The sequence below is a fragment of the Puma concolor genome, chromosome B2 (genome assembly GCF_028749965.1).
Source record: "Puma concolor isolate L17-30 chromosome B2, mPumCon1.1.hap2, whole genome shotgun sequence".
NCBI classification, from domain to species: Eukaryota; Metazoa; Chordata; class Mammalia; order Carnivora; family Felidae; genus Puma; species Puma concolor.
The window spans coordinates 44,109,691-44,124,062 of record NC_141671.1 but is presented as its reverse complement, the minus strand read 5'-3'; the positions used below and the strand labels follow the sequence as shown (position 1 = coordinate 44,124,062).

Below are 14,372 nucleotides of genomic sequence, written 5' to 3'. Positions count from 1 at the left end.
AGTTTTACTACATTTTTATTAATAATTTTAGAATTCTTTGAGAATTTGCCTATGATTTTTCCTTTTTCTTTTTTTTGAGGGCTACATCTGGAAATGCTCAAAAGTTGTTTGCCTTTTTGAGAGAACAGTTTGCAGTGAAAGTATAACTCCTTTAGAGGTGAGGTTCAAGTTAACGAATGATGAACCATAATGTGAGGAAGCATAATATTGTGAATTATTATTTGGCAAACATGACTAATGCAGGCATTAGCTGCTGAAGCCATTAATAAAGTACCACTTGTAGAAAGCTAGAGAGATAGGTAACACAGAACTTTCTCTGTCAACTCTCAGAATGTAAACTAGAGTACAACTTAGTTTATTCAATAAGGACTGAATTCTTTAAGTTTGATATGTTTGTAGGTTCCATGATTAATGTGTAACTAGAATATGAAAGTGAGTATTTAGAGTCCGTTAAAATGTGTAGATGTGACATCATTGTCAAGGCAGACATTTTATTTCTTAAAAGTTAGAATTTATTTAAATGCACCTTTTCTTTCCTCAAAATAAATTTTTCTTTCTCCTTACCATGGTGCCAACGTAAGTTTTCCTAAATAGAATTATTTAATATTTAGGTCTGTTAGTAGTTTTGAAAAAAACAAATACCCATAACAACCAAGGGTGGAGGAGTATCTAGATTTGTTTTTAGCTTTCTTTTTCATGGTTTCTCAGAAGTGTGTCATATTATAAATACATTCAAAATGTTTTGCTCTGAGGATATGTAGCATTCCTATAAAGGTTAAATCAATAAAAATGATTTGGACACATTCCTAAGCATGGCTAGAACAGGTAGTCCGTTGTTTTAGGTACCCTTGAGTTCCTGGAGCAGATCATTATGGCGTAGCAAAAGAACTTACTAAAACTTGCTTTCTATGTGTAGATGCATCAGCTTAAAAAAAGTAAGATTTTCTGGCCTTCGAGAAATGAATATTTTTTAAAGTAGCCCTGTGTATATTGATTTAACGATGTGTTTTAAACTCAGTTACTAAGTTTTGAAGCTTTTTATTTTTTTCTTCCGAATGCTGAAGATACATCATAATTGATAAGGAAGAGGTACGTACAGGGAAAATGCAGTGGGCAAGCCTTTCCAGCCAGTTTAGAATAAGTGGTAGTCTAATTAAAGAAAGTATCACACAATATAACTGGAAAATTAGGAATTAGGTGTCATTACTATTACTATTTTTTTTTTTTTTTTTTTTTTTTTTTGCCAGTTTAGAAGGAAGTTCTGTAGTCACTGGTATGTTATCTATTCATTTGAGCAGTTCAAAAGGCAAGCCTGTATTTAAGAGCATTAAATTTAAGCATATATTTTAAAAAGCATATGTATTTCTCTTGTGCTTAGGGTTGGCTTTTTAGTGTGGTATCATTGCTAGGTAGAGTTTTATTTCATGCATCTGTTTGCTGTTTTCTTGTTCATTTCATATGTTCGAGTATGTAAGTTTGTTTAAGGTTATATATAAGTTTTCAGCTCACGTTATTTTCACAGCTACTTTTCAAAAAATATCTCGGTCAGCTTATAATATGATGATTTTTCTTAAAATTTCCTTTAAAACAACATTGGGGTATTAGATTTTTTTTGGATAATGGGACCTCAATGAAACGGTTATGTATTTGGCAGATTAAGGTTTAAATCAAGGTGGCAAATTTGAGTTACATATATTAATGTAGTGTCATTTTAGAAAATCTCTTGCTATCATTTTCTACATGTAATATAATTACTTTGTGAATAAATACTTAATGGAAAATATTTTGTTATGTTATTTGTTGGAGCATATGACTTTATTTCATAGCCAAGAAAATGGTTTGAACATGTCTTAGTAAAGTTTTTTATGTATATAAATGTATAAATATAGTGTTTTAACCATTTAGTAATTAATTTATCAATTTAAGCCAGATATTTCACTCTTATAAAAAAAGTTATTGAAGTATTTCTTGATGTATTTAGATTTTATCATTATATTTTTAAAAATAAGAATATTTATGAAAATTTACAAAAGCCTAATCTGCATATGGCTCCATTTCTTTCTGGATCTTTGTGAATGGTAATTTAAAAAAATCTCTCTATATGTTTTCTCTGGTCTTATTGGTACACTAAAATATTTTGCAGTATACTTATGCATATTATAAAGGAAATACATTGTTAAATCTTTATTACTACATCAAGAATGGTGCTTGTCTGACAATACCAGTTGTCCTTATCTAGCTTAGACAATGATGTTTTTAAAACTAGGTGGATACTAGTGGCAAAAAGCTTTGCAAATGTTACAAATTTTCCTCCTAAGATAAAGGGAATGAAAGATGGAGATAGGGAAGGAGGCAAGAATTGGGAATGCAGAGAGAGAGAGACAGAGAGACAGAGAGAGGGAGACATAGAGAGAACATACTATATGTGTTTAGTTTTAACAACTTGGGGAATGTAAAGAATTCTGCGTGAACACTTGGGTTTTAATAATATGAAAAAAAAGAATTTGTATTATGGAGAGGAGGTTGGATTAATGATCAAAGGTTTGGATTACACTGAATTTTATGTTTATATTGCTTTACAAAGATATGGTAGTACACTGTGTAAGTACTATCTGCTTTATGGATTATCTTAAATATTTTCATTTTGCATTGAACTCTATTTGAAAGAGCAGTAGAATTTTTTCTGCATTTTTTCAGGAGTTGAATTACTTTGAAAGATTTACAAATTTTATGAGTAGTTAATTAATGAAAATTAATCTTACTAGATTACCTTTTATAACCAATTAGCTTGCCAAATACTAGGATGTTATTGTCTTAAGGGAAGTTTTCTCTTAGAAATTTCTTTCAATGTCGTAGTATTTCGAATTGGGTGATAAAGTCCTTAGTATGAAATGCTTATATACTTTTACAGCTATTTATGTTATGGAAAACATATACTATGATATAATATAGATTATTAACATAAAGAAGTTTTCTTTCTATACTACATGTAATATAGTACTATACTGTTTATAATATATATAATATTGCAGATTTCTGTAATGTGATAAGATTTTATGAAATAAAGTAAGAATTCACTTTTCTTAAAAAATGTGTTATCTTTGAGCTACGTTTACAAAAAATCTTATAATAAAATTATTGATTAAAGGAAATCTGTGCCCTATATCTTTGAGATACATGTATGTCTATTTTCTAGGACCAGGTTACACCAATACAGTAAAACCAGGGGATTAAAATATCAATGATAAAATATAGCTCTTACTGTCTTTTCAGCTTCATAGTGAATACATTTTGCTTAGATTCATTTAAGTAATTTTTAATCATCTGATAGAAATAATGATACCTTTTCACTTAAAGATTATCCTGGAAGTTTGAAGTTTAAATTGAGAAGTTCAGTAGAGAAATTTAAAAATAGAATTAATTATTACTGCTGAAACAAGATAAGCAAATTACAAATCACAATGCCTAATTTAAATTGTTTATGTAGGTTATATAGGCACTGAGTAAATATATAGAAAATTTACCTGTTTAGCTCTAGGCCAGAGTTGTTCTTTGAGAGAATGTCAATCAGTAGGTATCTGTTAGCAGATTAGTTACATTCATATTTACCTTTGTGAACTGTAATAATTCAACTGATAATCAGTGTTTAATTATTTTAAGTTTATGACTGGAAAATAATGTCCTTCAGGTTTTACAAGCGTAGTTTTTGATTATTTTTATCTTGAATTTCCCGGTTGATGCTTGATGACTGTTAATGGTTTTACAGTTGGACATTGCTTTGTTAGTATACATGCAGAAAGTAATTGGTTATCTCTTACAAAAAACTACTAACAACACCTCAGTTAAATAATTTACAAATTTTTTCCTAATGATTATCTCAAGGTCTGTAGTCACTTATGTGTTTGTATGCACTTGCAAATGCATATACCATGTATTAAAATTTAGAGCGGACTGATAGTTGAAAGAGATTTAAGTTCTATTTATGTGGCATGTATTTTGTGTCTGTATAAAAATATGTCCATGTTCATATAAAGTTCTGTGGGGTACCACAACATCATTATTCTAGTTTTTCCAAAGAGACTGTGTGTATATGTTTCTCAAACCTTATTGATGATTGTTAATTGTGATTTGGCTAGCATTTTCCCTTTATTATTGATATTATTATTTTTTGCTTATACTGAACCAAAAAAGGGATTTAACTGTAAGACATCTGACTATAAGGAATATGTAAACAATGGCTTGGCACATTCATGGTTCATACGAATTTTAGAGCAACCTATAAATGCGTAAACTTTTGAGTTTTAAACTTAGTGTTTTATGTAATTGTACTTGATGGCATAATGATTTTAGTAGCTCCTATCGATGTAAAAAAATAAAAAAGCAAGTTTAAATGAAAAGTAAAATAAAATTCATTTATTTGATTTTGTGGTCAAAATTATTTGCCTTGCCCAGGATGTTTACCTGTACCTTGGTAAGAATGTCGCGTCTCTAATGTAAGTCACGTGTTATTTCTTAAGCGATGGCAATACAAATAGTGCAGATAAGCTGATTGCAACAGTGATCATAAATACATGTTTGAGAATAATGTTAACTTGGTAAATTTTCTGACATCAATATAATAATTTTAAGGTATCTTAAATAATATTAAAACTCGTGTTCATTTAATATGTCTAGATGGTGCAGAATTCCTTGTGGGCAATTGATTTAAAAAATCAAAACCAATTAATCAAGATAAACTAACATTTGTCCTCTTTTTAATTAGAACCACAATCACATTTGGTATGATTTTTGGTCCTGGAATATGTATTTGATGTTGAACTTATGAATATTAAGAAGAATATAGCGTGTTTACAGGAGATGTATTAATGAATTTTTTTTCACTGCAAGTATTCAATGCTTATGTAGCAATTAGCCTTTAAAGGACTTTTAATTCTACAGCTAACTTTATGTGGAAATTGTTTTATATATCATGGTAAATGATGGGGTTTTTATTTACTATTTGAAGAAAGCATATTTATGAAAAAAATGCTTTAGACTTAACATGCTGTTCAATAATAACAGTAAGCACGTGAAATGTTTGATATGGTGTTACTTACATCCATCTAACACTAGTGGTCCCAAACCTTGAATCCTTTGTTCTTAAAAAAATGATATAAAGTGGAGAAAATTCCAAGAATTCACCGTAAGATGAAAATATTACATAACAATGTAATAAAAGGATATTTAATCTCAGTTTCTGTACAGATCTTTAAAAAGTTATGTGGGAATGTATAGACTGTTTTATATGTTTGCTGTTGAAAAGACAAAAGCTTGTGGTCAGCTGTGGTGAAAATTGTAAGGAAACTCCCTTTGAATAAGGTATAGAATTTCCCCATTATTTTTTTGAATTGTAACACATTAATCAGAATACATATTCACTTAATTCCATAATCTCTGAAATGGCAGTATATTGTGTTAAGGTGTGTATTTTCATTATGTGAGACTTCCTTTTCTAAATATTTTAAAATAGTAAACATTTTAGATTTTGTGATGAATCTCCTTAAATTTGAGACAGCTTAGATTGTTTTCCTCTTTAGAAAATACTGTTGTTTATTGTTACCCTTATTATTGGAGTTCAATGACAGATTTATTTTATTTTATTTTATTTTATTTATTTTTTTGGTAGAATGACATCTTCAGTGGAATTCATTGGTATAGGAGAAAAAAACAATGCATGCAGCTAACCTATTGGGATATCTCTGCCTAAATTAGCATTGGTTTTACTAGCACCCATTTAATGACAAGTCTTAAGTGGTAAATGACTAGAAAAAATGGTTAACACTTTTGTCACATTTACGATTTTATTACTTACAGGAAGGGTTTTTTCATATTAGAATTCATTTGTCTATCTGACCGTATGTGTAATATTTTTTAAAGAGACACTGTAGAGGTAGACTGTTCCAGTGAACCCTCTATATAAAAATATCTCTGAAGCCTTTTGTTAGGTAATAGCATTTGTGATCTTAATGCTCTGGAGGAGCTTTTGCATGACCTCACTATTAGCATTGTCACATTTTAGTCTCCTGGAACAAGGGTTAGAACAGCATGGAAGGTTGGTATTTGTATGCTTTGGAGAGGAATTTGAGATGTTACCCTGTTTTGCCATCAGTTTTCAAGTAGGTACGGGTGCATCATTAATCATAGGAAATGCAAAAATAAATAATTCAGTCCCATTGGATTTTTTTATATGAATACTTACCTTTTCCCTTTTTTGTATATACAGTTGAGGTATTTAGGTAACCCCTAACCTTTAGCTTCAACAAAGAAGTACAGTATAAAAATATTACCACAGTTTTCATGTGAGCAGCTCTAGAGAGGGAAAAAAAAGTCCTCTAGATGGATATTTGTTGAAAAAAAAGTTGTGATACAGAATGTCTTAACTCAGCCCCAATACAGTACTTGAAGACCACCAGTGTATAAAATTGAAAGCACATGAGTTTTGAAGCACTAGAAAAGGTTTGTAATTGATTAGCGCTGCTTGAAAGTATTGAAGTACAGTGAGTTTTGATTTGTGAATGGTTCTATTCAATAAAGATTAATTCTGTGTGTTTGATAAAATCTTAGTGCCTTCAATGAGTTAGTTTTTTCCTCCCTCTGCAGTTTATTTAACCATCAAATATTTCAGTGTTCTTTTAACAAACTGGAACATTTCTATCTTACTGAATTTAACTTTAGCATGACTGATTTAAACAAGTCAAACTATCAGTGATTAGTTTGAAGGGTGTAATTGAATAGATTAATTTTTTGTTCTTGTAAAATAACTAAAACGTATCATAATGTTATCATGTATATTTCATGCCTTCCTTGTGATTTGGAGACCGTCGGGAGAGGTTCATAATGACTAACAAAATATTTTTCTGTGATTTCTTTTAAATCCTTTGCATTTTAAAATGTTTCTAAGATTTCAAAAGTGAAATCTTTGTTTTTTATGTAAAATTAGGATTATTATAATTTAAAGTAATTTATATTATGAGTCTTTGGGAGTTGCATTGACATCTTTAACTTTTAATATATATTAGGGTGGTCTTCTGTGTATGTTCTTGACTTTTTAAATGGTCTCCCTAGATTTTTGGAAGTTAGCTGTCTTATTTTAGAAGCAAGTCATACCATTTCGACATTATTCAATTTTGAAACTGTAAAGTTATTGACATGGACCACAACTATTACTTTGGAAATCAGTGTTTACACATCATATTTAGTCACTGTGACCAATTACAAAGGTTTTATGTGGAAATTTAATCAGTTAGCTGATACATTGTCATAAGTAAGTTCTTAATTGTAAGATATTCCATGAGTCAGATCTATCGTTTTCAACAGACTTTAGTTATGATAAGTAATGGGCAGATTTTGAATAATGCAGATTGCAATTCTTGTTTAATTCAAGGTAAATGGTGTGCTGAGAGAGCAAGGACACTGAAACTTTATCTCTGTCACACTCACACACACACACATTCTCACACACTTTTCGCTCTTATTTGAGGCGAGGCAGTTGGTCCTCGTGTGCTTTGTCCCTCACCTAGGAAAACCTAAGCTTCTAAAAAATTATTTTGCAAAACTGGATCACATTTTGCAAAAATTATTTTGCAAAACTGGACCGCATCACTGGATCACTTTTGACTTTTCATTAGGCTGTGCTGATAATCATTTATAAGAATTGAAGGCCCGAAGTGAGGTTTTAGACTTCGAATAGATTATGGGATGGGGGAAATGTTTGCAGTGTGATGACGGCCTATACATAATGTTCACTACATACCTATAATTAGTGTGGTGTAGTGGGTTCATCTTAAATTGTCCTCCGGGTGCTAAAGTACCATTTGGGGGTGGGAGAGGCTAAATTCCACTTTTTAGAAGAGAAGGAATTAGTTACGATGTCTAAAAATATAGGACACGCGATAGATGATCTTTATCTGTTTAGTTCACTCTTATGCCTGGTTTAGAAACTTGGGCACGGTTTGAAAATTCCACTGTAGAAATAGCTATTAAGGATGCCACAGAAATATAAGACCCCTCGTATGATAGGATAAAGAGCATTTTAATGTATTATTTGTGACAGGATTAATGTCTTTGCTTTTAATGCTCAAGTAGTCCTTGAAACTTGTGCTGTTCCCCTTCTGGTTAGAAAAATGTATTGTTTTTCAAACAGTAATGTTGTGGAAGAATAAGTTAACTGCTTGAGATGCCTGTTTCAAGTTATTCCTTCGTATAACAATAGTTTTAACCATTTTTTTTCCTTATCTCTTGTGGGGGGAACAGCAAAATTACCATGTGTAAGCTGTGATTATAATAGGGGCTGTACTGTAGCCCAGTTGTATATATGTTCTGCTTCCTGAATGCAGAAAATTTTGGAGTAATGTTTATTACCTACCATTACATTTCAAAAAAAATAATCTGCGATTATTCTATTGTATGTGTCGTAACTGAGGGGGCCCACTTCCAACTATATTGAGGGAGTCACTACAGCAATTTCACTTTTTCTTTTTTTTTTTTTTTTTTTTGTAAAATACAAACTGCGTTCCTTACCTTTTAAAGAGAAACCTTTTTTCTCCTTCAGGTTTAATTATTTCTCTTTGACCTAAACTAAGACTGATCCTCTCTGGTAGCCAGTTAAAATGTGTGAAGTAGGAGGAGTAAAGGAAACTCCAATCGTTAGTTGTAAGTTATAAAGCAAAGTTAATACAGGTATACAGAGCAAAAGGATTGATTTTAAAGGATAAAAGAAACTTTTATAAACTTGCCTTGTAGTTGGAAAATGCTGGACATCATAAAGAAAATCTTGTAAGTGTTTAGATATTTTACTCTAATACTGGGTCAGCTGATGAATGTTGCAGTGGTTTACTTTTGTGTATCAACATTAATTTGAAATCGAATATTAAGGGACTGTATTATGCCTGTTTTCTTTGAAAGTTCAGCATGATTTAATAGGTATGCCTTTTTAAAATCATGCAGGGTATCCTTGCAGAGTTTTGTTTTTCATGAGACTAAACGGTATTCATTTTGGTAGGTCCAAGAATATGATTAAAAGAATCCTAGACATTTCAGTGCTTGCCGTGTGTTTATAACAAGTTTTCCATATGGGTAATAGTGTGTAGATGTAAAATTAAAATTATATAGAAAATATAATGGCGTGTAAGTTTTTAAACTTACAGTTCTGTGAACTGTTTAATATCCCGGATGTCCTGGGTAACTATAAAGATTTTTTGAAAATGGCTGTTACATGCTTATAATTTTATATAGGAATATATGCTTCAATCATACGAAGTTGTGTAGAAACAAACTTGTGCACCTATCGTACGATGCAAGGGAAGCTTACAGATAGATTTCTTTTAGTGGAGCTGGTTAAAATGTTAAACTACTGCAGGTTTATTTCTGCAGTGGAGCATAATGGTAGAGCATAATGTCGAGATAATTCTGTGGTCTGTTATTTTGTAAAATTGCTTCCTTTTTGAAGTTTGCTCAAATACTGGGAGCTGCCAGGGTGAATACTTCATAGCACTTTGATTAATTTAGTGTTTCATTGTATTTCACTGAGGGTTAATGAGAAGATTAAGCTTTCTTTCACTGTTTTTAACTACCTCATTTCTACAACTCTAGAAAACATTTTGACTAATGTTAGATAATGTAATTTTTTCTATTTCAGTCATTCCTTCGAGAAGTAGATAAGTTACAGATGCCAAATGCAAATATGTACAGCAATTTCATTTTTTCAATTTTTAGTGCAGCAAAATAACATTATTATCATAATCTTTAATATCGTACGTTACCTGGAAAAGCTAGCAGTTTATCCCAGAAACATACCTTTTTGTTTAACAGGTTCATCTCTTACAGGATTTTAAAATATGATAACACTTACCCCAAAAGAAGTTTTGCTGACATGGTGTCACTGTGCTGAAGAGGCTGTTTGATGCCATAGTCCCTCCTTTTTTTTTCAGACAGAACTTGTACCCTCTGTTGTAAATTCTGCTTGCAGCCTTAAACTGAAAATACAAACCATACCCAAACCTTGTTTTAGTTTTACAGTATGCCTGGAGTACATAGACTTTATATTTATTTTTTTCTGTCAAGAAATTATGTAGCTGGTAACATGTGAAAAGCAAGGAAACAAAACAAAAAGAATGAGCAAATATTTGAAGGACCTACTATTACTGCATAGACTGTGGTTAGAGAGCACTCACTGACTCTGTTGGTCTCGGTGGCTGGTAGTGACCTGCGGAGATTAACCATTTAAAAACCAGAGACTTCTTGCTGTCCTCCTGGAGAAAGTTTGCACCGCACTTGTGGTTCTGTGGTTGTTTGTGAGGCGAATGAAGCATTCACACAATCCAAAAAAGCAAAAGCTTTAAAACTCCTTTTTTTTGCAAGCACTATTACTGGAGAGACAGAATCATGTGGTTTGTGACCTCACAGTACTCCAAGTGAAGTGGGACTGCCTACCACTGTGGCTTTTCCCCCCTTGCTCTTGCTCTCTCTCTCTCTCTCTCTCTCACTGTCTCCCTCTCTCTCCCTGACAAAAGGCTTGTGGTAAGGCCCTTCCTGGCATCCAGAAGGATATAGCTTTTTAATTTTTGTGACTCATGAGGATTTGGATAGAATACAAATGCTGAAGGAGCCCAAACTCCTGTAAGGTTAAGCATTTGTAGAGCTGAACTCTGCAGTTAAGGTTTTCCTTTCTGTTCCCCTACCCCCACTTTTTTTTTTCTTTTTTGCCTCCTTTTATTTAGTTCATTATTGTGTCTGTGGAAAAGAACAAAATTGGCTCAAGAGGCTGTGTGAAATTCTGAACAACAGTGATGATTTACAATAATTTACATCTTTGGATTGTATCACATTCTGGGGTCTGCTTCATATTTGCTGGGTGATTGGAGTCCTTCTGTTTTTCTTTTTCTTGTCTTTTTAAACTTGTGAATCTGTAACTCATTGTAAAAAAGTTTACCTTTCTTAAGGTCTGGTTGCAAACTGCTTGCCGGGCTTGACTGTAATTGGCTGTCATGAAAGTGTTAGTCTTGAGATTCCTTTACAAATACTAAATCGTGTCTCTCTAGTTAATGTATGATCAATATTAGATGCCGGCTCCTACAGTAAAGATTAAATGTAATTAGTATCTTTCGTATTAAATGTAATTAGTATCTTTTGTATCTCAATACCAGTTTGAGGATCTTACAAAAAATGAATGGCAGTAATTGTAACATACTTTATTGGATGAATCTTAGTGTTTTTTATGCTTGTAATTTTTATTTTTCAAAGAAATGTATTCATTTTATATAATTCTTTGGATAGTTTATTTGGATGTTAACTTTAACAGAGTCTTTGACAGCAAATCTTACATATACATCTATAAAGTAAAATTCTTATGTTGTAACTTAGATTGTTCAATGTTATTGACTTTATAAGCTCAGAATGGAGTGGGTTAACAGAAGCTGTATTTTTTGTTTATAATGGAAGCTTTGAAATAAATTACAAAATGCTGTGTGTAGTAAGGAATAATGCACACAGACAGAGTATGTTAGTCGTCTCGATTTGCTAATTCTGATTCAGAAGAAAATTGGAAACATCTTTGGGAAACTATCTCCTTTTTTGCCCCTTTGGACAAGTATGTATAGAACTCATTTTCTTATTAGGATGATTATATATCATAGGCAGAGAATTTCATGTTTATGAATAGAGCTTCCTGTTTTCATCAGTTGGGAGCGATGGGGTATTTTTCAACAAAAATTATAAAGCCGAACAGACCAATTTTCTAGGCTTTTTTTTCTTTCTTTTTTTTTTTTTTTTTTTGCCATTTATCCACGCCACTCTGAATTTGCATGTTAGACTTCTTCCTAGTGTGATAGTAACTAGGAGTGTCATGAAGTAAATGGCTGGGAGGGTGGGCGGAGACAGCGAATTACAAAACATTATTTGGGGTTTATAAAGGGGTTAGGGCTGGAAAACACCAAGGAGGTGTTGTTACAGCCAAAAATACTCCTGCTTATGGTCTTCCTAGCACAGTTTATTATCTGCTTTTGGTTTTTATTAGATAAATGTCCAAGTACATTCATAAGTTTCTTTAACAAAAATTCATTTGCCCAAAATATACTAGGAAGACATGAGCATGACTTTAATCTTTTATGATTCAGATGTCCAGAACTTTCTCATAATAAACTTTCAGTGATAGAAAACCAAAAACACATTTTAGTTTCTTCTTTTAAATATAGATTTATTTTGCCTCACGGGGTGTGTAAACAGGTTTTACATTGAAAAGTAAAACCTTTCATTTAATATGCAAGCTACTCAGTTTTCTTTTTCATAGATAAGGTGTACCAGTATGATCTATATCGAATTAATTTCTAGAGTAAGCTAAAGGAGGGATTTGTATATAGTACCATATGTACGTACAATAGCAGAATGAGGTAATTGAGAAAACTTAGGTAGTGTGGTAAGTCAATGCTTTTCTTCTTTTAGAATGAAGTTTTCGTTTCTGCATAAGGATTCTTTGACATCTTACAACCCAACTCTTTGCTAAATATTTGCCCCTTAAAATAATTTTTTTTTATTAAGCATACTTTGGCCCTCCAAATTGACTAATATGTATTTGGATAATTTTTACATCTGTGTGTCTATTAACTGCCTGCTATCTTTTTGCAGGTAACTGTCCTGTACGTAATTTTTTGGTCAGAGTGATTACTGTTACTGCATAAGAGTTTCCTAGATATTGTTGATTATGCCCTTTCTTTCCCTGTGAGGCCCGTCACGTTCTGGCAGGAGAAGTGATGTGCTTTAAAGTTTGTATATTCATCATCCACACATATTTTTTTTTTTCTAAATTGAAAATACATCCTGTTTGCAGCAAATATTACTTTGTGGTAAAAATTTTAAAACAACAGTGATAACTGGTACACATTTGATAATTGATAGTTTGTTTCCTTAGAAATAATATTACCTGTGATGAAGAGACTGACTCAGAAGAGCTACTGCAAATAAAGCTCTTGATTATAGATTTATACTACGCTTAAACTTAGAGATGGAAACCGTAGACCCTCAAAACTACATCCTTTTTGGGGATATGTTAGTATTTGCTGTGTTGAAGTAAGTGACAAGTTTAGGTCGGCTGTATAAATTACGTACTTTAATGCCACGGAAATGAAAAGTAAAGCAATTATCTTGCTTCCCCATTATTTTGTATTTAATAAATTTGTCAACATTGGTTGAACTTTTTATATTATATACTAAAAAGTGTTTTAAATGCTACATATATCTTGATGGCTACCTTTTGAATTATTTTTTATTTTCTGAACTAATGATCCTATTTGAATGCAGTAATTTTATCTGTATCAATCTTGTGCTCATTTCTGTTTGTTTTTTAAAATTGTTTTATACTTCTATTTGCTACTCTTCGATTTTTCTTTTAATTGAAAACAATAGGAGCACATGGTTTGATGTCGGAATTTTATAAATTGTAGAAATCCTGATTTGGCTTAAAATGTTTTCCCTGATTGTGTGGTTTTTAGTAAAATGAACTTTCTTACTCTCTTGTTTCAACTTGGTATTTTTTGACAATGTTTTTTGGATTTGATGTATAACTGTTTAACTTTACATAACATTTATTGGGCCTTATATTGATAATTTGAAAAAAATTTATATTAGTAAGATATGTATAATTTTTCTAATATTTTCAATCATGGTGATGAGAGGTTAATTCCACTTACTTTAGTGGGGTATATGTTCCTGTATACAACTGCATGCACATGTATGGTTTTGTGTTTTGTACAGGGTGTTATTTTGTGGTACTTTTTGTAATGAGAGTATTTCTTCTGTTTTTTTTTTTTTTTTCATCCTCAGTTTGTTTTAATTAAATTCTGTAAAAACCCAAAGTACCACCATGTCCATAATTGTTTGAACAGCTTCATTTGGTTAGTAGTAGCAGCTATCTGTCTCAGTGTGAGATTATGTAGAAATTGGATGCCAAAAGAGAAAATCTTAAGCTTTCTCTCTCCCTCTAGCCCCCTTCGCTGCCCCCCCCTCACTTTCTCCCTCTTTCCCCCTTCTTTCTTCCCTCTCTCCTCCAGGCCTTTTTTGGTTTCTCTTTTTCTGTTTTGGCATTTCTATAAAGTCTCAAAGTAGTTTCTTAAAGTTCTTGTAGGGGATACTGACATTAATCCTCACTAATGAGTACCTGGTAGGTTTGAAGCCCCTAACATTCAAGGCAAATCATTGTTATATCCTGATATGGTTCACCTCATTTGTTAGATGATATTGGCATCTGATTAGAGATTTTCCTTGTTTTAATAGTTTTTAATTTTTTTCTCTGTGTTAATTTACTTGTAACACATTGTTTCACATGACTTTAACACTTTAAT

The 14,372-nt window shown here is 31.7% G+C and overlaps 2 protein-coding genes across 8 annotated transcripts in view; one reads left to right on the top strand and one right to left on the bottom strand.

Moving 5' to 3' along the window:
- RUNX2 (RUNX family transcription factor 2) overlaps positions 1 to 10,429 on the bottom strand; it is a 329,260-nt gene extending 318,831 nt beyond the window's left edge. For 2 of the 5 annotated variants that reach the window (XM_086706987.1, XM_086706988.1), the window contains exons 1-2: positions 10,212 to 10,408; positions 9,890 to 10,013 (exon numbers count right to left, since the gene is read on the bottom strand). In XM_086706987.1, the coding sequence (XP_086563113.1) occupies positions 9,890 to 10,013; positions 10,212 to 10,349 (262 nt within the window). In that variant the 5' untranslated portion in view covers positions 10,350 to 10,408. Of the gene's footprint in view, positions 1 to 9,889; positions 10,014 to 10,211 lie in introns of all 5 variants that reach the window. The other 3 variants (XM_086706989.1, XM_086706986.1, XM_086706990.1) reach the window with 3 other exon arrangements.
- Positions 1 to 14,372, top strand: part of SUPT3H (SPT3 homolog, SAGA and STAGA complex component) — a 550,537-nt gene that overhangs the window by 45,442 nt on the left and 490,723 nt on the right. The window lies entirely within an intron of this gene.